This window comes from Antedon bifida, chromosome 5 (genome assembly GCF_963402885.1).
Source record: "Antedon bifida chromosome 5, ecAntBifi1.1, whole genome shotgun sequence".
NCBI classification, from domain to species: domain Eukaryota; kingdom Metazoa; phylum Echinodermata; class Crinoidea; order Comatulida; family Antedonidae; genus Antedon; species Antedon bifida.
In genome coordinates this window covers 27423214-27449870 of record NC_136230.1, presented here as the reverse complement: position 1 = coordinate 27449870, position 26657 = coordinate 27423214, and the positions used below count along the sequence as shown (strand labels likewise).

General features: G+C 34.1%; 2 protein-coding genes across 2 annotated transcripts; both read left to right on the top strand.

Moving 5' to 3' along the window:
* The first annotated feature begins 1400 nt into the window (after positions 1-1400).
* Positions 1401-4508, top strand: LOC144843477 (acid-sensing ion channel 2-like). The gene is made up of 7 exons (XM_078700263.1): positions 1401-1745; positions 1831-1929; positions 2086-2233; positions 2828-2890; positions 2990-3140; positions 3428-3519; positions 4221-4508. Exons 1-7 carry the CDS (start codon positions 1401-1403, stop codon positions 4352-4354), a joined length of 1032 nt encoding a protein of 343 aa, XP_078556389.1. The 3' UTR covers positions 4355-4508.
* A 7012-nt stretch (positions 4509-11520) lies between these two features.
* On the top strand, positions 11521-26325 carry LOC144843476 (acid-sensing ion channel 1-like). The gene is made up of 8 exons (XM_078700262.1): positions 11521-11747; positions 13936-14470; positions 23294-23395; positions 23649-23781; positions 24257-24316; positions 24944-25073; positions 25566-25657; positions 26120-26325. The coding sequence occupies exons 1-8, from the start codon at positions 11521-11523 to the stop codon at positions 26230-26232; spliced, it is 1392 nt and encodes a 463-aa protein (XP_078556388.1). The 3' UTR covers positions 26233-26325.
* The last annotated feature ends 332 nt before the right edge of the window (positions 26326-26657 follow it).

Genomic DNA, 26657 nt, shown 5'->3' with positions numbered 1-26657 from the left:
AAATGTACTAAAATTATGCTATCCTCACCTGTCCTGTGTCTTTGTATTCCGTTTGTCGCCGTTTTACCTTAATAATAGCCCATTTAGTTATAGTTTAGTAGCAGGCCTAACTGTACTGTGCTGTTGCTGGGCCTACCTAGCCTATACCATCTTGAGAGTAGCCTAGTATACACCTCCAGACCTAGGCTAGTGTGCAACCTTAAGCCTTTAGGCTAGAGCCTAGACGTAGCTAGCTAGGCTAGCCTTTCTGTACTAATATTAATATAGCACACTGGTTTAAGTGGTAACATTCTAAAAATCCCATTTCCTATATGAGCAGGAGACTATTTCAATACAATAGGATGATCATAAGATGCATCATTTCTTCGTTTACAGTAGCATTTGTTCGGTGGGGAAATCAAATTTTCTTCCACGTCTAGTTACTCCATTCATGATTGAATATTTTTGTCCACGTGTGACGTTGCCGTGTGTGAGTTTTGGGGATTCCCTCATCTGTAACCAGAGCATGATTGGTGAAATACGATCACGTGGTACAGTTTTAAGACGTTGCGGATAATTTGAACGTGTAACGTTCGGCCCGACCAAATCACTCACGCGGTGTATATTAAAATAAAGTACCAAAATAAAACAGTAATTTCTCAAAATTGTCTAACACGATTATGGAGAACTTTTGATATGTTGTTATTTATAAAATTATTATTCTAAATATGTAAAGAAATTGTAGATCCATGACATCGGAACGAGATGAAACGTTAGAATTTACTGCTTATGGCCTAATATATTATCTGAACGTTACACACAGGAGGAAACCGTTAATCACTGAAACAGTCTCTATCGTGACCGTACCAAGAGACCAAAAGCATAGTTTATCAAAGTAGCGGGGCTTTATCATTTGTGTCACAATATATCATGACAACAGCATCTTGTTAAATTTTGAAACAAAATGATCAAATAACAACTTTCGTAGCCTACTTATATATCGGTCGTAGTAGACACCATTTATGATTATAAATAGAGCAAGCAACAGAAATAATCGATAATATAAATTTATTTAAAATTTTATAATTCACGATTCAGTTGAATCACCAAAATCACATAAAAGTAATAAAGGCATTCGTTCTTTCGTCTTATACAATGTCATGTAACATTAATTTTTGAACAAATGTGAAGGTGTAACTGTTGATATGTTTAACATTTTCAGATGTACGTGGTTCATACCCTTGGCAGGGGCAATCGGTCTGCTCGGAATCTATGTTTTCGAGAATATACTATTTTTCTATTCACGGCCTATGTCAACAACAATTACAATAAGACAATTAGACAAACTGGAATTTCCTTCAGTGACATTATGTAACTATAACCACGCGAGACTTTCGGTAACTAGGCCACATGAACAGCTTATGTTAAGTAGTTTCTTCGGATTAGTCGAAGATGGTATTGATATATTTACCACTGATAACTCTCAAAATAGCACAACTGTCGTCGCTGAGGACTTACTTCGTAAGACTGCTCACACAGTAGAAGGCGCAATTGAGCTTTGCACGTGGAAAATGTACGAGGAATGCGGACCTTCAAATTTTACAACGGTTATGACGGATTTTGGAGTTTGTTATACTTTTAATCATAAGAGTAACCACCGACGGCTCACGGTGCAGAAGTCTGGGAAATCTAGAGGCTTGTACTTGAGGTTAAATATCGAACAACATGAATATACGCACGGAGCCAATTCTGCTGCAGGATTTAAGGTAATTTTTTAACACTTTTCTTATGACAACTTTGTTTCATGACTATTCTAAACAATGTTTTACACAATTAATTTGTTAATTCCAGATGCTAGTACATAGCAAAGGAGAGCGCCCTCTTGTTAGCCAGTTTGGTTTTGCACTTTCTCCTGGTTACGAAACACTGGTTGCATTTCGAAAAACACTTGTGAGTTATCTAGCTTTCTTTCAGTAACATACAAATATCACAAATTACCATAATATTGATTGATGGTCGTTTCTCGTTTTAGATTGTAAATGACTTTTCCAAAAGCATAAAGTATATACTTTAGCCAATTTCACATATTGTTATATTAAACTTTAGTATAAATCACTGAAGAAACCATATCCATCAGAATGTGTAGATGATGGTGTAAAGTACTCCGACGTTTATACCCAATCAATATGCGAAGAAGAATGCATTGCTGATGTACTATATGTAAAATGTGGATGTCGTCATGCTTTCTATCCAGGTACGCTAACATGACGTATCCAGGTACGTAAGCTACAATGATGTATCCAGGTAAGCTTCATTGACCTATCCAGGTAAACTTTAATGGCGTATCCAGGTAAGCTTTAATGACGTATCCAGGTACGTACAGTAAGCTACAGTATACTGACGTATCCAGGTAAGATATAATGACGTGCAGTATCTAGATACGCTGTAATGATATGTTCATGTAAGGTTGATTGAAGTATCCAGGTAAGCTTTAACGAAGTATCCAGGTAAGCTTGAATGAAATATCCAGGTAAGCTTTAACGACGTATCCAGGTAAGTCTTAATGACGTATCCAGGTAAGCTTTAACGACGTACCCAGGTAAGCTAAAATGACGTATCTAGGTAATGTAAGCTATACAACGACGTATCCAGGTAAGCTTTAACGACATATCCAGGTAAGCTAAAATTAAGTATCCAAGTTCTGTAAGCTTTGACGACGTATCCAGGTAAGGTTTAATGATGTATCCAGGTAAGTTTAATTGATTAATTAAACCATTAATTAGATGATGTATTTTCTTATGTAACTTTACAGTGCTGATAGAGTTTTTTGTATCACTATTATTTTTAGGGTATTCGAACCAGAGGAACTGTACTGTAGATGAGGCGGTCGAATGTGTAGTTCCAGAGGCAGGTATGTGAAATCTAAATTTGACGAAAGGCCTAGTTTAGTTTTCCTATTTCTTATGTACATAGAAAATGTATTAACTAAACGTTTCAATGTATTTAATAGAAAATCTGTTACAAACGAAGATGCACTGCAAATGTCGGACTGCATGCCACTATAAGGAATACTCCACTAAAGTATCGTCTGCCTTATGGCCGGGGGATCACTTCCTGGAACATCTCGAGCACCATTTGCATCAGTCCGCAGAGACGATAAAGTAAGATCTTACTATCTGTTTGTGGCATCTACAGTAGCGTACACGATGATCTTAACATAAAAGTGTCTATTATTGGATTCAGACATTCCGCAGGATAAAAATCACAAGATCTAAATTATCTAAACAATTCATTCAAAATTATATATGAAGTTGTGTGTAGAAATTCGTTTATGTGTTATGAAAAATAGCCAGAATATGTTGGTCTACAGCGGATGCGGCTTCTTTCTGATACACCACTTAATTGAACAATTCAACAATAGGCTAATTCAATTATTATATTTTGTTAGAAAGAACTACCTCGACGTGTATCTGTATTACGAAGATATAAGTTATGAAATTGTAGAACAAGTTCCGGCGTATTCTTCAATCAAACTACTTTGTAAGTGTATCTTATTGAATTTTTATCTTTGGGTATATATATTTTAACAAAGATAGGAGAGGACCAATAAGACCATCAATTAATTTAATTCAGGTCTAACAGTAGTAATTACTGATGACCAAAAAAAAATCAATATAGATAGACCTACTGCATCAAATAGGATCAGTTGATGTGTTATTTTTTATTTATTTTTATTTTATGTCTTTAGGCAATTACGAATAGTAAATTAATCACTATCCTATGAGATAGGTGGTAATCCCCTGATACAGGGGCTATTTTGTGAACCAGTTCACCGGGGTATCCCCCTACTCTTCTCGAATAATGAACTGGGTTCTTTAAAGTGCACATAGGTTATAACTGTGTACACTGGACCTACGGTTTATAGTCCTTATCTGAGAAGACTTGTACCACCACCAGAACTAGGAGCGAGTCAGCCTCGAACCCTTGCCGATGTTGTTATTTTTTAGGTACGGTAAAACGGTGCCCCTGCCTTAACCGCTCGGCCATTTGACTCAAAATATCTGACTAATTACTTAGCTTTCCAACGCCAAGCCATTCCACACTCATACATTTATCATCGTGTGATATCCATTTAAACGTATTTATAGCTTAACAAGTAGGCGTTCCTATCTTCTGTGTCTTTATACTTAAACTATTATTATTTGTTGCTAACAATTAAACATTGACTATATATTTTGAAGGTGACATTGGTGGCTTGATGGGATTGCTATGTGGAATGAGTTTGATGACAGTCATTGAGATTGTCGAGTTTGTCTTTATGTCACTTCGTAAATGTTTACCAAAAGGGAGAAAAGTTGGAGACATAGTAGTATAAAGCAAAAATACTGATGGAAATCGACGCCGTCCACGTTTATCTGAGAGAAATTAAATTGCAATTGCAATTGGACCACTCTGTCTCAAAAGTTCCCACTCAATTCTGATATTAGATGTTGTTTGTATTCAAGATTGCTCACCTCAGACAAAAAAAGAAAAAAATAAATGTACGGAAGAATTAAAGCTAATAAATAAGAACAGATCTTTTATTTTTTAATAAATGGAATTGTTTCATATTTGAGTTGTCTTGGAAATAGAAGGTTAACTATTGTAAGCTTGGATTTTTGTACCGTATACAGTATAGGCCAATTGATGTGCAGGAAGTGGTTTCCTTATGTTGACAAATTCATTGTAAAGTGTACAATTAGGCTACAGTATAACTACATTTTTTCGTTTTAATATGAGAACTATTGTTTAACATAACTATTGTTTTAAGTGTATTAAACATACATATATCGATTCCATAACACTTGGTTCCCACTAGCGACGCAACGTAACGCAACCTACGCAACGTAAGAAAATGCCCTTCCAATCATTGTGTTTGCTCCCGCCTGCGTGAAATCAAACCTGTTGTTTGAAGCACTATTACGTCGTCGGTTCCCACTTGTGATTACGCAATACAGCACTTTGCGTCGATACGTCGCTGCGTTACGTTGCCTTGCGTTCTAGTGGGAACCACGCTTTAGTAAAGGTATACAGTTCATCAAATAAATGAATTACAGGAAACGAAAAATCTGTGATCAGTCATTTAATCAATGTAAAACATTTCCATAGTGGAGGTAGATATATACAAATATACACCGATGTACCAAGGAGTCCTACAAAAATAATTAATGATGTTATTTGCACTGTGTTGTATTATACTTGCGTGCGACTCAAACCTACGACCTCTATATCATCTATACCTCCGAACTTGCTTGCTATGTTACTGTACTATCAGTTGCTTAGCAACGTACAGCGTACAAATTACGTTAGCACGTCAGAGTAGGGCAAACATCTGACCAATTAACGTTAACTCTCTGACTATAACTTCAGTAGTTATTCAATTATAATACTCATTATCTGCATGGTTATAATAGTGGTAAAAAGAAACAATTTTTAAAGAATAATTTTAAATTACATATTAAATATATTGATTGAAAAACAAGAATTGAAAATAAATTGAATTAGTAACCATAACACGAAATGTGTCGAAAAATAGGCCGCTTTATCGATTAAATGCAAAACACGTTACCGTTACATATATTTTAAAATACAGTAATTCTGAATATTAATATCATAATTCAATTAAATTGTTTTAATAGAATACACTGTATTGTTAGCGTTTTTATGGCGACCGATATTATTTTGCTGATTAAAATAATGTTTTGTTCTTAGGTGCGGATATTATTATTTTCGGAAATAAACGCACGGTTGGTACACGCCAATGAAAGTAATTTTGCGCAAACCCTATAAAATCACCAATTAAACGAAATGCATGCTATTGATTAGGCCTACGATAATACTGGTTGAAGAATTTCATAATCGGCAGTTGCTCTAAACAGCTACATTCAAGTTTGATTAAGATACATTTAAACATGAACAGTGAGACTAAAGATGATGCACAGAAAGAAGGGAAGAAAAATGGCGAATCAGAACATTTTCAAGATATTGTAGGTCAGTTTGCTGGAGAAACTACGCTTCATGGTGTTAATCATATCACTAAGAAATCACATTTCATACAGAGGTATGTATTTTGAGTTTTTTTTTCATTGGTGTTAAGCTTAATTAGTTATTTTCTATTTAAATTAATGTTATTAATATATTTGCGTTTTGATATAACAATATCAATACAAATACATATATTCATCAGATCATAAATCACAGTAAAAATAATAATAATAATAATGTAGGCCTACAATGTTTCAAGAATATAATGAAAGGCACACTCATTGAATTATCCGTCACAGTGCAATCCTATTCATAACGGTTACCAGAGGCCTAGCTCCTTCCATTATGCTTAACCCACAACTATATTGCATTATTACACGAGAGTGTTTTACGCTCACAACCTATTACCACCGATTTAATACACCGGTAACTGACCGTATAGCCACTATCATCACTGGAAAAACAGATCATGAAGAAAAGATAATGGCAATAATTTTTTAATGTACAATTTTGCTGTTAAGTTAATTTTTGACCTGATATTTAACCCTTTCAGATGTGTGTGGTTCATACTACTGGCAAGTGCAATCAGTCTCCTCGGAATCTATGCTTTTGAGAATGTACTAAAGTTCTACTCTCGGCCAATGTCAACAACAATTAGACTAATACAATTAGACGAACTGGAATTCCCGTCAGTGACATTCTGTAACTATAACCAAGCTAGACTATCGGTAACCACGCCAAATGAAAAAAATATTGTGCGTCGTCTTTTCGGATTCGAAGATGGCGTTGATATTTCAACCGCCAATTACTCTGAACGCAACACAACTACCGCGGACGACTTACTCCGTAAGTCTGCGCACTCGGTAGACGGCGCAATCGATCGAACGGTTATGACGGATTTTGGAGTTTGTTAGGCCTATACTTTTAATCATAAGAGTAACCGCCGACGGCTCATGGTGCAGAAGTCTGGGAAATCTAGAGGCTTGTACTTGAGGTTAAATATCGAACAACATGAGTATACATACGGGGCCAATTCTGCTGCAGGGTTTAAAGTAATTTTTTACTAACAAAATTAACTATTACTAACAATGTTTTTAAAAATTCATTTTTATAAACCTTCTTCTGATATCATCTCTGTTTATTCTATGCCAGATGCTGGTGCATACCAAAGGAGAGCGCCCTCTTGTCAATCAGTTTGGTTTTGCACTTTCTCCTGGTTACGAAACATTGGTTGCATTACGAAAAATACTGGTGAGTTATTTACAGTATTTAACTTTATTTTAGTGAAAAGACAGCAATAACAAGAAGTTGTGTTTAGTATAGCTCATGTAGGCATACTATTTGAGATGAAACCACGTGTATAATATGGTAATAATGTCTATGTCTCAGGTATGATGGCAACATTAGTTAGAGCACATAATATTTTTTCTCACCATAACGTTCAATAATTGTATCCTGGATTCGTAATGTTAGTTATAACCATTATTAATTATTGATTTTATGATCGTTTCGTGGTTCTTATTTTTTTCATGAACAAACAAAATATGATGAATTTCATACGTCACTCGTCACACGAACCGGCGAATCCGCAAAATGTCCATTTCGAGAAAATCGCGATTGTAAAAAATGCACTTTTTGCGATGTCATTTCTCGCAAGAAAAAAAGCGAATGTCCATTATTTTTGTGGTAATTATGTAAAAATATATCAAATGAATAATTTTAAAGTGTCCATAAAAAAATGTACTCATTAATTAAAGAGTAATCACTTAATTAACACATTCGTCACTTCGTGTGAAGATTATTTACCGCGTAATTTGCTGCTAAGCGATATTCGACGCATATTCGTCACTTCGTGTGAACAAGAATTTTACGCAATGACTATGAAATTGCGTGGTAATGAACAGGCAGTCCCACGTAAACATCTTAGATAGGGCCCTAACGATAATAATATAAAGTAAACAAATTATTCTGTTAAAAATGCAAAAGAACAATCACAAATCAGTTGCAAAATATAATTTATAGTAGCCTAACTGATGCACAAAACATCATTTTAGCTTTTGTAAATAATGCAAAAACGTAAACATGGTTCATTTAATTAAATTTAATTATTAATTTATACATTATTTTGATCTCTACATAAGGCAAGGCAATGTTAGATAGTTAGAATAAACGTTTTTAATTCAATATTCCCTTAGTAGGCCCTACGGGAACAGTTAAAAAATAATTTTGACAGTCCATTGTACAATACGGCTTTTTCAGCATTTTGGCCTATAATCATTTAGCCATTCATGGCCAATATAGTATTTATTAAATAACATTAAATGTGTTATCTGCCTTTTCTAATACAGTATCCGTAATTAAAAAAGTTAAAACAAAAAAATAATAACGATCGACGATAAATATATAAGCATGCATTTTTTTAAATAAATAAAAGAAATTAGAAAGGTTTTCGTTCTAGAACTATAGGATAATCATTTATGCTGTCTTTGATAAAAATAATATTTTTTAAATTCCCATCAAATGACGTCATGATAAATATATATATAAATAAAATCGTTGTATTGTCACGATATTTTTGCTCTTACTAATCTTGACGTCATATGATTGGACGTGTGAAAATATCATTTTCATCAAAGGAAGCATAGATGGTTATTCTATATTTCTAGAATGAAAAGTTTTTATATTTCTTTTGTTTTATGTATGAATTTATCGTCGGTCGTTATCGTCCTGTAGTGTAAATGGGTCTTTAGCCTAAACTGCTCATTCAAAACGAGTTACGTAACGTAATTAATATAATGCGTAATTTTTACTCTATAACTTCACATAGTTGTTGTGCAACACTACGTAAGTTGTTATTGTATCTATAGCTCGATTTGAAACTTCATTTAATTTTATATGCTCACAAACCTTCGTGTCAATTGGCAAATGTAGAACAATTCAGTGTGTACTCGAAGGCATCAAAAGTATATTCAACTACTGCATACTAGAAGCAGCCTAAATCAATCTAGATGAAATGTTTAGCTATATTAAAGTTTTACAATAAACATTTTTTCAATATCTATATTTTCAAAATCACTGTCTTCAGTAATAGTAACGGTATTGCAATTCAGAGTAAAAAGTAAATTATAAATTATAAAAAGACAAAAATGCGACTAAGTATACTTGTTTGTGTTTTGCTTAAATAGTTGTCAGGTATTTTTTAATATTTTTTTTCTATTTATAGACTTATTATTCTCTGACAAAATACATCAGATATTAAAACAAGATAAAAGCAATATTAAACTTGCTTTTGCTTTTAAAGCTTGGTTCCCACTAGCGACGCAACGTAACGCAACGGAAGAAAATGCCCTTCCAATAATTGTGTTTTCAGCACCATCGCGTCGTCGGTTCCCACTTGTGATTACGCAATACAGTCCTTTGCGTCAATACGTCGTTGCGTTGCGTTCTAGTGGGAACCACGCTTAATTATTATACGAAGTTCTCCAAACTTTGTCGGAAGGCTTACCACGGAGGAATAACTAAGTGATTTCCCAATGTAAAACCTAGTTATAGGAGAATTTCCAGTCATCTCTATAAATCTACTGTTCAAAGGTCGAATGAATTTATTATGGAGGGTACCCCGTGCTCTTAAGCTTGGTCCACGCTAGAGACGCAACGAAAGACGTAACACAGCGTAAGTGATATAACCAATCAGAAGCGATGGATTATTTTAACTCTCGCTTGTCATTGGTCAACTCACTTGCGTTGGGTCTCTCATTAGTTATGTCTCCAGTGGGAACCACGATTAATGACTAAGTAAAGAAAGCCAAATCCTAAAGTACATAAATATTTGTTTTTCTACTTCTAAATTCCATGAGCTGGTTCCGACTCACTATTAATAAGCCTATTCTATAAGGCATTGCAACCCGAGATTAATAATTTTTCCGAGTGTTTCAAAAATCGATAAATGATATTTAGTTTGATTGTTTACTTGCCGACAAGACTGGTCTAATTTGCCTCTCATCAATCACAATATACTTATATTGAATATTTTCTACACTGATTAAATGCCGATTTTAATGCTTGGCTGGACCATCAATATCGTTTCGCTTTCCAGTCGTAATAGGTAATTGTACTTTTATAAGAAAAGGGAACTAATGGTTAATTTAACGTTTCTTGAAGCAGCTTCTTCCTGTGTTGTCAAGATAGAATTATCATACTCATTGATTTTTCCAAACATTTCCTAATTAATATAAATCACATTGTTATTGAAGAGTGGTATTATATTTAGTTCTTCGAGGTACGGTATTTCAACAGGTTCCTAAAACGAGTATTTCTATGTACGGAATTAAGAGTTACTATTGCACAAAAAGCTAGGTTCACATGAGAGACGCAACGCAAGCGAAACAGAAGCGACGAAGTAACTTTGCGCTTACGTCCTTGTGTTGTGTCTCTGATGGTGTGAACCAAGATTTGGTTTTGGCCACACTGCAGCAACAGATAAAATGACACCATGGTTGTCCAATCACAAGCGACGGATTATCCGAACTCTCCCTTGTGATTGGTCATATTACTTAATTTGCGCTTACGTCCTTGTGCTGCGTCTCTAATGGTGTGAACCAATATTTATTCTTGGCCACACTGCAGCAACAGATAAAATGACACCATGGTTGTCCAATCACAAGCGACGGATTATCCGAACTCTTCCTTGTGATTGGTCATTTTACTTAATTTGCGCTTACGTCCTTGTGCTGCGTCTCTGATGGTGTGAACCAAGATTTGGTTTTGGCCACACTGCAGCAACAGATAAAATGACACCATGGTTGTCCAATCACAAGCGACGGATTATCCGAACTGTCCCTTGTGATTGGTCATATTACTTAATTTGCGCTTACGTCCTTGTGTTGCGTCACTGATGGTGTGAACCAAGATTTATTCTTGGCCACACTGCAGCAACAGATAAAATGACACCATGGTTGTCCAATCACAAGCGACGGATTATCCGAACTCTCCCTTGTGATTGGTCAAATTATTTGCGAGTACGTACATGTGTTGCGTCATAGCATTTGTACAGTACCGAGTTAATCATTGAAGAAACAGGCGTATACGGTTAACTGTCAACCCAATACAGATTCGCATCAAATGCAATACGTTAATTGTTTGTTTGTATATATATCAAACGTTATTTGTTGACTTCCCGCTTCAATCTGCGGCATTATTGATTTTATAATTGACATCTTCAATACGTTTCACGAACGATTCAGTCGCAAAACTGCGTTTAATAGATATAGTTTAATAAGCTGGAAACTTTAAAATTATTATTATTATTATTCGCTAGTTTGATAACGTTTGCATTTCATTGGCTATGATTTCATTTTAAACAGCAACGTATTTGTAGCCTAACTGTCAATTGTTAGTTTGATAATCGTCATTGTCATTTATACGTCGTCTGCTTCATCCGGCCGTCTGCTATTGCAAATACATCCTTTGGCAGTTCCATTTTTACGTGCGTTTAGACTATTATTGAATGACAACAACATGTATAGATGTAACCAGCAAGTGCAGCCAATGGAGGTAAAAGAGGGTGATTTAGGAACGCCGGTTCACGTAAAAGTGAAGGATTATCGGGATGCTGCTTACCCCACTAAAACGGATACAGAAGACCAAAATAATGCTGAGGAGCCCTACTCGGTGACAGAATTCTTGGAATCTACGACGATGCATGGCGTAAAGTATACAACAGAAAATAACAGTAAAATCCGAAGGTAATTTTATCGTTTATTAAAATAGTAGATAGTTAATAAAACATAAGAAAGTGTTTGCTAATACCATTATTGAAATAATAATGAGAGGCGTGCTCCCCATCTCCAACCATTTAGACAGCTAAAATGGCATTATGAACTACTTTTGTGACAAATTATTATATAGTGCTCCTCCATTTATTTTCCATATTTTTCATCTATATATATAAAAATAATGAATACAATTTTCAGAATTTTATGATTTTATGATTTTTTTCTAATTCTTGATTTATAAAGGCTGACTCTTTTTAACATTGTTATGCCGTAAATGTGTTTTGTATTGTGTGTTTCTTTTGATATTTTAGGCCTAATACTTTATGTATTATATAAATCTTGTCTTCAACACATTTATTTTAGTCAATTGCAATAAAGCTTATTTGAAAAAATCCTGGATACGACCCTGATAATGATGACAAAAATAAATAAGAGCAATAATTGCAGGATATTGAAATTAAACTTTCTCCAAAGTTGGAATATTATAAAGAAATTAAAACAGATTTTAAATTAGAAGATTTCCATATTGATATAGTTTTTATTGCAATAAAGCTTATTTGAAAAAATCCTGGATACGACTCTGATGATAATGACAAAAATAAATAAGAGCAATAATTGCAGGATATTGAAATTAAACTTTCTCCAAAGTTGGAATATTATAAAGAAATTAAAACAGATTTTAAATTAGAAGATTTCCATATTGATATAGTTTTTATTGCAATAAAGCTTATTTGAAAAAATCCTGGATACGACTCTGATGATAATGACAAAAATAAATAAGTGCAAAAATTGCAGGATTTTGAAAAGCAAAAACGAAAAGGTTGAAATATTACAAAGAAATTAAAACATATTTTAAATTAGAAGATTTCCATATTGATATTCAAAACTTCAAGTTTAAACAAATCATGAATAAGTTTAAGATTAGGAATTTTAAATCTTGAAAACGAAGAGGGAAGATGGACAGAAATTAAAAGAAAAAAAACGAATCTGTAAATTTTCCTAATGCAATGAGGTTGATAATGAATATCACATTGTTTTAGTATTTACTTTAGTATTACTACAAAGAAATAAGACAGTCTTTTTTTATTTTAATCAACCAACAAATACAAAAAAGTACCTGGTAAGATTTTCCTTTTCCCATATAAAAAAAAAATATTTTGCTGCTTACTACTTAAATTTAAACATAATGTATTATTATCTATTATTGCCAGTGGCCTACATATTGAATAAATGAAAGAATTATTTGCTTTGTGACTTTCCAGTTATGTGTTACATATTCAACGTGCTCTTGATGTAAGTAATTTGAGAAAAGGGTGTTAACCAAAATCTTACTCACGATGTGTTATTAAGACAATTTGATTTGTTTAAAGCGCTGTTGCTGTTCATTTAATTTAGTAATTTGTTGGTGTAAATCATTGACATTGACGAAATATTGACTAGTAATGTTGTAATCCATTCAGGCATAATTGTTATGTTATTACTATAGCAACGACCCAAATACTGTGATATAGTACTAATTAATCTTCTAAAAGTAGGATTTATATAATTTGCTATAACGGCAAAATGATTATAGAGAAAGTATGTTTAGAAGGATAAATATATTCAACTGGACTTGTTTATAATGATAACAGCGACTAATACTAACTGGATGAATGACAATATCTATATCCGTATTATAAGAGAAGGTGCTTTCTGATTTTCTAATATCACGAACTCGTGGAAGAACACCTTTGTTTGTTGATAACGTTTTTTTCTATTTTGTACATTGTATTTATTTATAATAAATATATATTTTGATTGATTATTATCGATGCATATACCTAAACCTAAAATGATAGATTCCGTTTCTGATTTTGAAACATTAGTAACTCGATTGAATCGTTATTGAAGTATAATACAGACAATTTCAGATAAAGATAAATAAAATGGTATAGCAGAATTGTAACTGTGGTTTGGTTGTGCTAAATATACCCTGGTTGGAATACTGGATCTGGTCGTCTCTGCCATGGTGACTAATAGTCTTAGCCAATGGTTTATAGTTATACTGAGCTGAGATAAACAATATAATATAACCACCGATACCCACAGCATTGTCATTTTTTCAGTATTTTGCCTTTGGATTTATTTATATATATATAAATATAATATTCTCTTTTAGATTGCTGTGGGGTCTTTTCGTCATGTGCTTCATGGGAGTGCTCATGTATTCTACAATTGATCTGACCATACGCTACAGTAAGGGCGAAACGACCACAGTCATAACACACAATGAACTAGCCTTACTTGAATTTCCCGCTGTTACTATTTGCAACATCAACGTTGCGGTGAAAGGCAAGGTGGTCCTAAACGAGTCGGCATTAGGTGGCGATCCTTTAACGTCGCTGATCGCTAAGAGTGAAATACAAGTTGGTAATGAATCGACGAGCTATTTGGACGAGATTCGTCGTGCCGCTCACGATATCAAGGATATGATTATAGACTGCCTGTGGCTTTCGGAATACCCATGCAATTATGAAAATTTTACGGAAGTGGTTACAAACGCCGGTATCTGTTATACATTCAACTCTGCCTTGAATTCAAGTAGTCCTCCCTTGTACGTGAGAGGGAGTGGAAGTGTGAACGGACTTTGGTTACGACTTAATGTTGAGCAGGAAAAATACCTACCTGTGAAAGATTTTTCTGCAGGATTTAGGGTAATTATAACAACTAGACATGAAACTCGTCACTTTGACGAGTTAGTTATCCGCACCACGACAAACGCCACGTGCACGTCATACGTTGGAATATTGCACACAGATAAAGATTATGGCATTATGACAAGAACTGAAGAATATGACATGCTGTTAGTGCTGAATTTTGTGTCATATAGTATATACATGCAAACAGTATAAGCTGTATAATTACATACAGTGTAGAATAGGTGAAATTACGGGACCCGCCATTTATTCCAATTTTTAACATGGCGACGGTATCAAAATGAAACACTTAGATAGCAATTTCAGAAGGAAATTATCTCAGGAACAACATATTAACGTGTAGAAGAAATTTGAATACGTAAAATATAGATGCGCACCCTTTTAAATGTGATGAACTATTACGCAAAATATGAAAATACGACTTTTTTTATTCAACTGGCCATATGATGACATCACAACATCCGATTGGCAAAATGTTTACATGAATTCGTATCTACAATCCAATAGCTTCCAGAAAACGTTTTAATCGTGATTATCACATTTTATTCTTACGAGCTATTACAGATTAAAATTTACTGTAAAGATGAAATTAATGACCCACGTAATTAAAATTTTTAGGCATGATGACGTCATAAAAATTAAAATATTTTTATCTCATGCTAAAGAAAGTTGATTGACCTACACAATATATAAATGTAGGAGAAAAAGGAATACAGATAAGCGCGATGCGCTCCATTGAATGTGATGAGCAATAACGAAAGAGACAAAAATCCTATATTTTACATTCGTGTGGCCATACGATGACGTCACAATGTTTTTTTAGCCTTATTGATGCATGATCCGATATCTACAACTCATCAACTTCTAGATTTTGTAATAAAAATAAACGGTTAACGGTTTACTTTAGAAACTATGACTGTTTAAAAAAAGACATAATTTTGACGATTTTTTAAGCTTTTTCATAAAAAACGCGCACGAATTGTCTAATTCAACGTGTTCGTATGGCGTTATTTAAACTGGAAAAGGTCTAAATTGTTTTCAAAATCACTGGGAAAGGCTTGAAAAATATAATTCAAGAGAAAAAAATATGTTTTTAACGCTATGTGCGCACCGCGCGCATAAAAAATTGCGCGCCCGTGGGAATTTTTGACATGCTCAAAATGACAAGAAACGCGTAAAAAGTTGATTAGAAATTAATTTTGCGCATTTTGAAATTTTAAATGCGCGTGCGCGCGTAACTTCTTGTCAAACATGCCATTTTTAATCCGTAGAAAGTTTGCCCCTGATATGACTTAAATTTTGTCAAAGTGTCAATACTAAATGACTTTTGGTTTTTAATCTATGATCAATCATTGAAATTCATAAAATTGCGCATAAGTCACGTTGCGCAACTATGACGTCATTCAAAAATAGGAGGTGCACAACTTCACGTAAATGCCCATATGTTGTCAAAGTTATGAAATGTTATGTTTACACATTTTAGAGGAACACGACTCACAAAAAGGAAGGAAGGAAAGAAGAACTAGACATGAAACTCGTCACTTTGACGAGTTAGTTATCCGCACCACGACAAACGCCACGTGCACGTCATACGTTGGAATATTGCACACAGATAAAGATTATGGCATTATGACAAGAACTGAAGAATATGACATGCTGTTAGTGCTGAATTTTGTGTCATATAGTATATACATGCAAACAGTATAAGCTGTTATATACATATTACATACAGTGTAGAATAGGTGAAATTACGGGACCCGCCATTTATTCCAATTTTTAACATGGCGACGGTATCAAAATGAAACACTTAGATAGCAATTTCAGAAGGAAATTATCTCAGGAACAACATATTAACGTGTAGAAGAAATTTGAATACGTAAAATATAGATGCGCACCCTTTTAAATGTGATGAACTATTACGCAAAATATGAAAATACGACTTTTTTTATTCAACTGGCCATATGATGACGTCACAACATCCGATTGGCAAAATGTTTACATGAATTCGTATCTACAATCCAATAGCTTCCAGAAAACGTTTTAATCGTGATTATCACATTTTATTCTTACGAGCTATTACAGATTAAAATTTACTGTAAAGATGAAATTAATGACCCACGTAATTAAAATTTTTAGGCATGATGACGTCATAAAAATTAAAATATTTTTATCTCATGCTAAAGAAAGTAGATTGACCTACACAATATATAAATGTAGGAGAAAAAGGAATACAGATAAGCGCGATGCGCTCCATTGAATGTGATGAGCAATAACGAAAGAGACAAAAATCCTATATTTTACATTCGTGTGGCCATACGATGACGTCACAATGTTTTTTAGCCTTATTGATGCATGATCTGATATCTACAACTCATCAACTTCTAGATTTTGTAATAAAAATAAACGGTTAACGGTTTACTTTAGAAACTATGACTGTTTAAAAAAAGACATAATTTTGACGATTTTTTAAGCTTTTTCATAAAAAACGCGCACGAATTGTCTAATTCAACGTGTTCGTATGGCGTTATTTAAACTGGAAAAGGTCTAAATTGTTTTCAAAATCACTGGGAAAGGCTTGAAAAATATAATTCAAGAGAAAAAAATATGTTTTTAACGGTATGTGCGCACCGCGCGCATAAAAAATTGCGCGCCCGTGGGAATTTTTGACATGCTCAAAATGACAAGAAACGCGTAAAAAGTTGATTAGAAATTAATTTTGCGCATTTTGAAATTTTAAATGCGCGTGCGCGCGTAACTTCTTGTCAAACATGCCATTTTTAATCCGTAGAAAGTTTGCCCCTGATATGACTTAAATTTTGTCAAAGTGTCAATACTAAATGACTTTGGGTTTTTAATCTATGATCAATCATTGAAATTCATAAAATTGCGCATAAGTCACGTTGCGCAACTATGACGTCATTCAAAAATAGGAGGTGCACAACTTCACGTAAATGCCCATATGTTGTCAAAGTTATGAAATGTTATGTTTACACATTTTAGAGGAACACGACTCACAAAAAGGAAGGAAGGAAAGAAGAATAATACAGAACTAGATTTGAACTCGTCACTACGGACGAGTTAGGTTATCCGCAGCGCAAAAGCCACGTGCACGTCATACGTTAGAATATTGCGCGCAGAAAAACGATTATGCCATTGTAAAAATGTTAGTGCGCTCTCTATTTTGCGTCACGTCAAAGTATATACGGTATACACTATATTCTGTATACGTACTACATACAGTGCAGAATAGGTGAAAATAAGGGACCCAAGTTATTGACGCTTTTGGACATGATGACGTCATCACAATTTAAAAAATGGTAGATTATGCGAAAGATAATTGATTGGCCTAGACAATATAACAAAATGGGGGGGAAATGGAATACGGATAAGTGGAGATGCGCTCTATTAAATGTGATGAGCTATGCGAAAGAGACAAAAATCCTATATTTTATATTCGAGTGGCCATACGATGACGTCACAATGTCTGGTTAGCCATATCGATGCATGATTCGATATCTACAACTCATCAACTTCCAGAATATGCAATTTTAAAAAAGTTCACCACGTAGTTTACAATCTATGACTGTTTTAAAAAAGGCAAAATTTTGACAAATTTTTTAACTTTTTCATTAAAAACGCGCGCAAATTGTTTAATTCTACGTGCTCGTATGACGTGATTTTAAGTCGAAATTGATTGAAAATTGGTAAATTTACTAGAAAAGGCTGAAAAAACAAAAATCAAGCAAAAAAAAGATGTTTTTGCGCTACGTGCGCACGTGCGCGTAAAAATATTGCGCACGCGTGGGAATTTTTGAAATGCTCAAAATGGCCTGAAACGCGTAGAAAGTTGATTAGAAATTGATTTTACGCATTCTGAAATTTTAAACGCGCGTGCGCGCGTAACTTTCTGTGAAACATGCCATTTTTAATCCATAGAAAGTTTGCACTTGATATGACTTAAATGTTCACCAAGTGTCATTACAAAATGACTTTTGGTTTTTAGTCTATGTTAAATACGCAAAATTCATAAAATCGCGCGTAGCTTACGCTGCGCGACTCTAAAGTAAAAAAACGAACTGTCCTGCACTTCTACAGATAGAGGTAAATCTTCTGACAAAGTTATACGATGTAATGTTGATCAGAATTTGAGATACACGTGACACAAAATTCTGGGAAAGAAAGAAGAATAACATAGAAAAAAAAAAAAAAAAAAAAAAAGATCCTGACAATAACAAGGGGTTATCCGCCAAGTGCGGATAACCAAAAAAAAAAAAAAAAAAAAAAAAAAAAAGATCCTGACAATAACAAGGGGTTATCCGCCAAGTGCGGATAACCAACTAGATTTGAACTCGTCACTACGGACGAGTTAGGTTATCCGCAGCGCAAAAGCCACGCGCACGACATAAGTTAGAATATTGCGCGCAGAAAAACGATTATGCCATTGAAAAAGTGTTAGTGCGCCCTCTATTTTGCTTCACGTCTAAGTATATACGGTATACACTATATACTGTATACGTACTACATACAGTGCAGAATAGGTGAAAATAATTAAGTGACCAAAGTTATTGACGCTTTTGAACATGATGACGTCATCACAATTTTAAAAATGGTAAATCATGTAAAAGATAATTGATTGAGGAAACTGGAATACGGATAAGTGGAGATGCGCTCTATTAAATGTGACGAGCTATGAAGAAAGAGACAAAAATCCAATATTTTATATTCGAGTGGCCATATGATGACGTCACAATGTCCGGTTAGCCAAATGGATGCACGATTCTATATCTACAACTCATCTAATTTCAGAATATGTAAAAAAAAATAAAATTGACCATGTAGTTTAGAATCTATGACTGTTTAAAAAAGGTATAATTTTGACCAATTTTTGAAATTGTTTATCAAAAACGCGCGCAAATTGTTCAATTCTACGTGCTCGTATGACGTGATTTTAAGTCGAAATTGTTTGAAAGTTGGTAAAATTACTAGAAAAGGCTGAAAAAGCAAAAATCAAGCAAAAAAAACATGTTTTTGCCCTACGTGCGCACGCGCGCGTAAAAATATTGCGCACGCGTGGGAATTTTTAAAATGCTTAAAATGACATGAAACGCGTAGAAAGTTGATTAGAAATGGATTTTTCGCAATTTAAAATTTTAAACGCGCGTGCGCGCGTAACTTTTTGCGCAACCTGCCATTTTTAATCCATAGAAAGTTTGCGCTTGATATGACTTAAATTTTCACCAAGTTTCAATACAAAATGACTTTTGGTTTTTAATCTATGATCAATCATTGAAATTCATAAAATCGCGCGTAACTTACGCTGCGCGACTCAAAATTCATAAAAAAAAGTTTCTTGCACATCTACAGCTGCAGGTCAATCTTATGACAAAGTTATACAATCTTATGTTAGCCAGAATTTGAGATACGCTGCGAACAAAATTCTGGGAAAGAAAGAAGAATAAGATAGAAAAAAAAAAAAAAGAAAAAAAAAAAGATCCTGACAATAACAAGGGGTTATCCGCCAAGTGCGGATAACCAACTAGATTTGAACTCGTCACTTTGACGAGTTCGGGTTATCCGCGCAAACGCAACATGCACATACGTTTAAACTATATGAACGCCGACAATTATTATGCCATCCTATGACATGAATTAAATATGTTTACAGTGCTGAATTGTACCTATTTTGTAGCATACAGCATTTTACAGTATTTACAGAATACATTGTATGTTATATACAGTGCAGCATAGACGAAATTACGAGACCCATCTTTTAAATCCAATTATTAACAAGATGACGTCATCAAATTGACATATAAAGATAACAATTTTTGAAGATAATTATCTAAATAATTACATTAATACAAATTTGAAGAATTTTGAGCACGTAAAAGTGAGATGCGCTCTCGTTTAAATGCAATAAACTTTTACGCAAGAGATGAAAATATGACTTTTTGAATTCAACTGGCCATATGATGACGTCACAACATCTGATTGGCAAAATATTCACATGAATTTGTATCTACAATCCAATAGCTTCGAGAAAACGTTTTAATCATGATTATCACTTTTTATTGTGACGAGTTATAACAGATTGAAATTTACTGTAAAGATGAAAATAGGTGACCCACGTTATTTACATTTTTAGACATGATGACGTCATAAAAATTAAAATATTTTTAACTCATGCGAAAGATAGTTGATTAACCTAGACAGTATTAAAATATATGAGGAAATGGAATACGTATAAGCGAGATGCGCTCTATTTAATGTAATGAGCAATAACGAAACAGTAAAAAATCCAATATTTTACATTCGTGTGGCCATACGATGACGTCATAACATCCGAGGGGTAAAGATTCTGCATGAATTCATATCTACAACATATCTGCTTCTATATTAAAATAAAAAAATTGGGGGTAACGGTTGATACTGAGGAGCTATAATAGATTCAAAATAGGCATAATTTTGACAAAATGTTGTCACTTTTGCAACTAAAACGCGCGCAAATGGTCTAAATCAACGTGTTCGTATGACATCATTTTAATTTGAAATTATGTCAATCTTTTTTAAAATGACTAGGAAAGGCTGTAAAATCATAATTCAAGAGAAAAACACATGATTTTCATGCTCCGTGCGCACCTTACGCGTAAATTTTTTCGCGCGCGTGGGAATTTTTGACATGCTCAAAATGTCATGATCAGCGTAGAAAGTTGATTAGAAATTAATTTTGCGCATTTTGAAATTTTAAATGCGCGTGCGCGCGTAACTTCTTGTGAAACATGCCATTTTTAATCCATAGAAAGTTTGCGCTTGATATGACTTAAATTTTCAGTACGTGTCAATACAAAATGACTTTTGGTTTATAATCTATGATCAATCATTGAAATTCATAAAATCGCGCGTAACTTACGCTGCGCGACTCTAACGTCATATAACGAAGTTTCTTGCACATCTACAGCTACAGGCCAATCATTTGACGAAGTTATACAAAGTTACGTTCACAAGCAATAGGGGATATGCGACACACAAAAATCCGGGAAAGAAAGAAGAATAACAAAGAAGATGAAAAACTAGATTTGAACTCGTCACTACGGACGAGTTAGGTTATCCGCAGCGCAAAAGCCACGTGCACGTCATACGTTAGAATATTGCGCACAGAAAAACGATTATGCCATTGTAAAAATGTTAGTGCGCTCTCTATTTTGCGTCACGTCAAAGTATATACGGTATACACTATATTCTGTATACGTACTACATACAGTGCAGAATAGGTGAAAATAAGGGACCCAAGTTATTGACGCTTTTGGACATGATGACGTCATCACAATTTAAAAAATGGTAGATTATGCGAAAGATAATTGATTGGCCTAGACAATATAACAAAATGGGGGGAAATGGAATACGGATAAGTGGAGATGCGCTCTATTAAATGTGATGAGCTATGCGAAAGAGACAAAAATCCTATATTTTATATTCGAGTGGCCATACGATGACGTCAGAATGTCTGGTTAGCCATATCGATGCATGATTCGATATCTACAACTCATCAACTTCCAGAATATGCAATTTTAAAAAAGTTCACCACGTAGTTTACAATCTATGACTGTTTTAAAAAAGGCAAAATTTTGACAAATTTTGTAACTTTTTCATTAAAAACGCGCGCAAATTGTTTAATTCTACGTGCTCGTATGACGTGATTTTAAGTCGAAATTGATTGAAAATTGGTAAATTTACTAGAAAAGGCTGAAAAAACAAAAATCAAGCAAAAAAAAGATGTTTTTGCGCTACGTGCGCACGTGCGCGTAAAAAATATTGCGCACGCGTGGGAATTTTTGAAATGCTCAAAATGACCTGAAACGCGTAGAAAGTTGATTAGAAATTGATTTTACGCATTCTGAAATTTTAAACGCGCGTGCGCGCGTAACTTTCTGTGAAACATGCCATTTTTAATCCATAGAAAGTTTGCACTTGATATGACTTAAATGTTCACCAAGTGTCATTACAAAATGACTTTTGGTTTTTAGTCTATGTTAAATACGCAAAATTCATAAAATCGCGCGTAGCTTACGCTGCGCGACTCTAAAGTAAAAAAACGAACTGTCCTGCACTTCTACAGATAGAGGTAAATCTTCTGACAAAGTTATACGATGTAATGTTGATCAGAATTTGAGATACACGTGACACAAAATTCTGGGAAAGAAAGAAGAATAACATAGAAAAAAAAAAAAAAAAAAAAAAAGATCCTGACAATAACAAGGGGTTATCCGCCAAGTGCGGATAACCAAAAAAAATATTGATCTCATACAATTACAAGGAGTTATCCGCTTGGTATACCAAGCGGATAACTAATAATACAGAAAAAAAATATTGATCTCATACAATTACAAGGAGTTATCCGCTTGGTATACCAAGCGGATAACTAATAATGAGTATACACTAGAGGTAAACTATAGAAACATTCAACAACTGTTCAGCTTGATAAATCTCCTCCACTTTCTGCATCCTCCTTGAAATTTCCTGCTCCCATTGTTCAATCTCCTCTTCATCCTCCTCCTCCTCATTCGCATTATCTCTCCTTTTCTTACACTTCTTCCTGCTCTGCCAAACACTTTCTCCTCTTTCTCATGCTCATCTAGACTTGCTCCAAGTCTGTATTCATTGTCTTTTAAAATGTTTGTCTGTAATAGTATCCAAGCTCAAGTAGTATACGTATGAAACGCCATATGTGCAAACAATATTTATCTGTTTTCTAATATCAAGACAACACTCCGTCTGGAACCCAGACTAATGCTCATCATTTCAGCATATATTTTCTTAAAGGTTTTATTGCACAGCCCACGCGAAAACCCAGATGAGATGTTGGAACGTTCGTTTTGTATTTCACCTGCCATGATGACACGTGTTAGCATTCAAAAGCAATCGGTAGGTAGGCCTATTTAGCAGTAAAACTGTTGGTGTCCTTTTAGAAAATGGCCGTCTATCGGAACGGTAAAATAGTATAATTTACACGTACGGTATATAAGTCGTACCGATAGTTATATACACCAGGTATTGACCGTGCCTGTAGAAAATTCAAATTACACACACGGTTGACTGCGCTGATAGCTAGCCTCTTGTGGTGAGAAGTACATTTTTTTTCGTTTTTTAAAGTAAATATAATTATTATATTGTTTAGGTATCTCGCCTTCAATCATACTGTGCCAATGATACTGTTGATGGCTATACCACATATAAGTGCCGTACTAATTGTCAGGCTGCTTTTCTGGCGTCAAATTGTGGTTGTCAGTTATTTTATGCAGAACTTGAAGGTAATTATTTAGTAATATGCCTATAGTGGGCGAGTTTTACGACATTAGGTCTACATTTGGAGAGAGAGAGACAGTGTCGCAAAGTTAACTTACTGCAACATTTCATTTTTACAACATCCTCTTAGGGGGCCTAAACACTTACAACACAACATAATTTTGAATCTCTTTATTCCACCACTATATAAACTTTACAAACAATTTATCCAATTTTGAATGTTTCATATATTATTGTTTCTTATGTTTATTTTTTTACAAAATATTAGTGTTATTAGTAATTTATTTTTATGTTATACTCCCACCCCAACATCGTGCGACTTTTCTGAATCTGCTTTGGCGTCTCCCATTTACAATGCACATCACATCTTTTTGTCACATAAAGTTTGATAGTGTAGACAAGGCTTAAGGCAATGGCATGTTAGATCATGATTTCTATTCATATAATATAACATCTATAAAATGTAATGTATCTCTATAGAGGATGACGGCCCAATCTGCGCTACAGAAGAAGTTAATGAGTGTATTCGAGATTCATCAAGTGAGTTCCATTATTGGATCGATCGTATGAACACATCCGCCTATAGATTAAAGCATTATATCTTAAAGCTTTGATAAATGATTTCTATTACAGTATATCACCACTATAATATTCTGGCAGGCTTTTAAGGATACAGTTTCATGAACAAATCGCACAAGATGGTAAAATAGTTATATCAATGAACGGTACATAATTCTTATAGTCGCAGCTAAAATTTTACGAAAAGCTGACTATAATGTGTACAGGCAAACTCTGTGGTATAGTAGGCCTACTGTTGCATCCACTTCGACGTGCCATAGGCCATAAGCTAACCTAAACTAAACCAATTTAATGCATGCGTCAAATGTGACAGGCCTACATGTAACACTGCAGAATTTGCCTGTATAGGATTATGATGCAATGTGTGAAGATTAATTAAGAATTGCCATAAGCCTCCTGTTCTTTACGAGCGCCACCACCAAACCAGAGTGGATGTTTTGATTGTTTCCCCAACTACTGTAGATGTATGGTACGCCATGTGTGAAACAATCTTGTTTAACGAATTATTACGTTGAGTTTATTACGAACAATCATGAATGTTCAAGATATACTATGTTTGTTTCTGATGATTGATTTGTGTTTATCTAGAAGCATGCATGTGTTCGCCTGCTTGTAAAGAAGAATCATTTATCACAAGCAATAGCTTCGCTTATTTTCCCGCGGAAGCACTGATTGATACCATAACTGATGCAGTTGGTATGACGAGAGATGAGATAAGGTAATAATGAAATGAAAATTTATTGTCTCCCAAAAACATGAAAAATGAAGATTAATATAATCAGACTTTAAATAGGCCATTTTTCAGTTTTTAATAAAGTTCTGAAAAAAAAACCACCAAAAAATGATTAATTCACTTATAAAAAGACAAAAGAAACGGTTAATTTTAACCAAAACCATTGTCTGACAGACAATTTAAGTATTTTTTTTTATTAAATTACATTTTTTCGGGTAAATATTTTTTTTTCGATCCAGTTTTTGGTCAAAGTGAATAGCTATTATGTGACATTAAAATTGCATATTCAACAACAATTGGAAAAAAAATGTTTAGGGTGACAATCTTTAATGAAAATATATTAAGTATGATCCAATTTACAAAATATAACTTTGAGGTAACTGCGTTAAAATACGGAAACGAACGTTTAAGATATATGGAATACATGGGCATAGTATTGATACACTTTTATAATCACATATACTGTATATATTTCAGAATGAACTTGGGAGAGTTAAACATTTTCTACCAGTCATTAAGGGTTGAAAACTCAGTCATGGTGTACGATTATGATGTGAGCAGCCTGTTCAGTAAGTAAAAATCTCATTGCTGTATATACGTCTTCTGTTAGTCCAATTATGTCATGGTTTTTTGCATTCTTTAACGCCGAGAGTAGTATAGGTTCTAGGCGGAGTTTTGACTTAATATTAGTAAAATGATAAATATTTTGGCACATATGGCGTTTCAGACGTCCACTTCTGTCATGTTTTCTTGCATTCTTTAACACCGAGAGTAGTCTAGGTTCTAGGCGGAGTTTTGAATTAATATTAGTAAAATAAAAATTGCATCAGGGAAGGGTAAGACTGATGCAATGTTGGAAAGCTATTAATCTCACTCTCCCTGGCTGCATGCTGACCTGCCTACATTTTTTCTATCGCATGTTGCTGTCACCTTCTCATTAGTAGGGCCTAGCATTAATTCCGTTGTATGTTTCATTTCATTTCATCGTCTTCTGCTATCAGTTGCCTAAATAGTTCAAATTATTATTACAGGTGATCTTGGTGGAAGTTTCGGGTTATGTATTGGCGCAAGCTTACTAACTATGTTGGAATTTGTAGAGCTATTCTGCTTCAAACTTTACCGATGCCGAGAAAAGAAAAAATGAGAGATACCAAATACAATTCTAAGGAAACTAATTAGATAGAGAGTTTTATTACGTACAATTTTCTATTGATCGTGTAATATTTATAATAAGGTTTATCGCATAGCGTGAGCGATGCATGATGGGAAGGAATTTGGCCACCATTGTCAGTATCGTAGCATGTACATACTTATTTTGGCTCTATTCGCCGCTCATACGGCAAAATGGTCAATTGAATCTTCTAATGTTTTTAGTTCTATAACCCTGTTGTTTGTTTAAGCGGAGCGGATTCTGCTTCTGTTTGCTTAGAAAAGAAACAGACAATAATAACATTAAAGCAGCCGTACAATTAAGATTTACGAGTATTACTTGACGTGAGTAAACAGTCGATGATGTACTACTGAAGTATATAGATATGCATGCGATGATGTATATAAAATAAATCTAAA

Coding starts and splice junctions, on each gene's coding strand:
- LOC144843477 (XM_078700263.1), top strand. CDS start 1,401: ATGTTAAGTAGTTTCTTCGGATTAGTCGAAGATGGTATTGATATATTT. Junction 2,234..2,827: donor TCGTCATGCTTTCTATCCAG/GTACGCTAACAT, acceptor TATTATTTTTAG/GGTATTCGAACCAGAGGAAC. Junction 2,891..2,989: donor ATGTGTAGTTCCAGAGGCAG/GTATGTGAAATC, acceptor TGTATTTAATAG/AAAATCTGTTACAAACGAAG.
- LOC144843476 (XM_078700262.1), top strand. CDS start 11,521: ATGTATAGATGTAACCAGCAAGTGCAGCCAATGGAGGTAAAAGAGGGT. Junction 23,782..24,256: donor ATTTTATGCAGAACTTGAAG/GTAATTATTTAG, acceptor GTATCTCTATAG/AGGATGACGGCCCAATCTGC. Junction 25,074..25,565: donor ATGACGAGAGATGAGATAAG/GTAATAATGAAA, acceptor TATATATTTCAG/AATGAACTTGGGAGAGTTAA.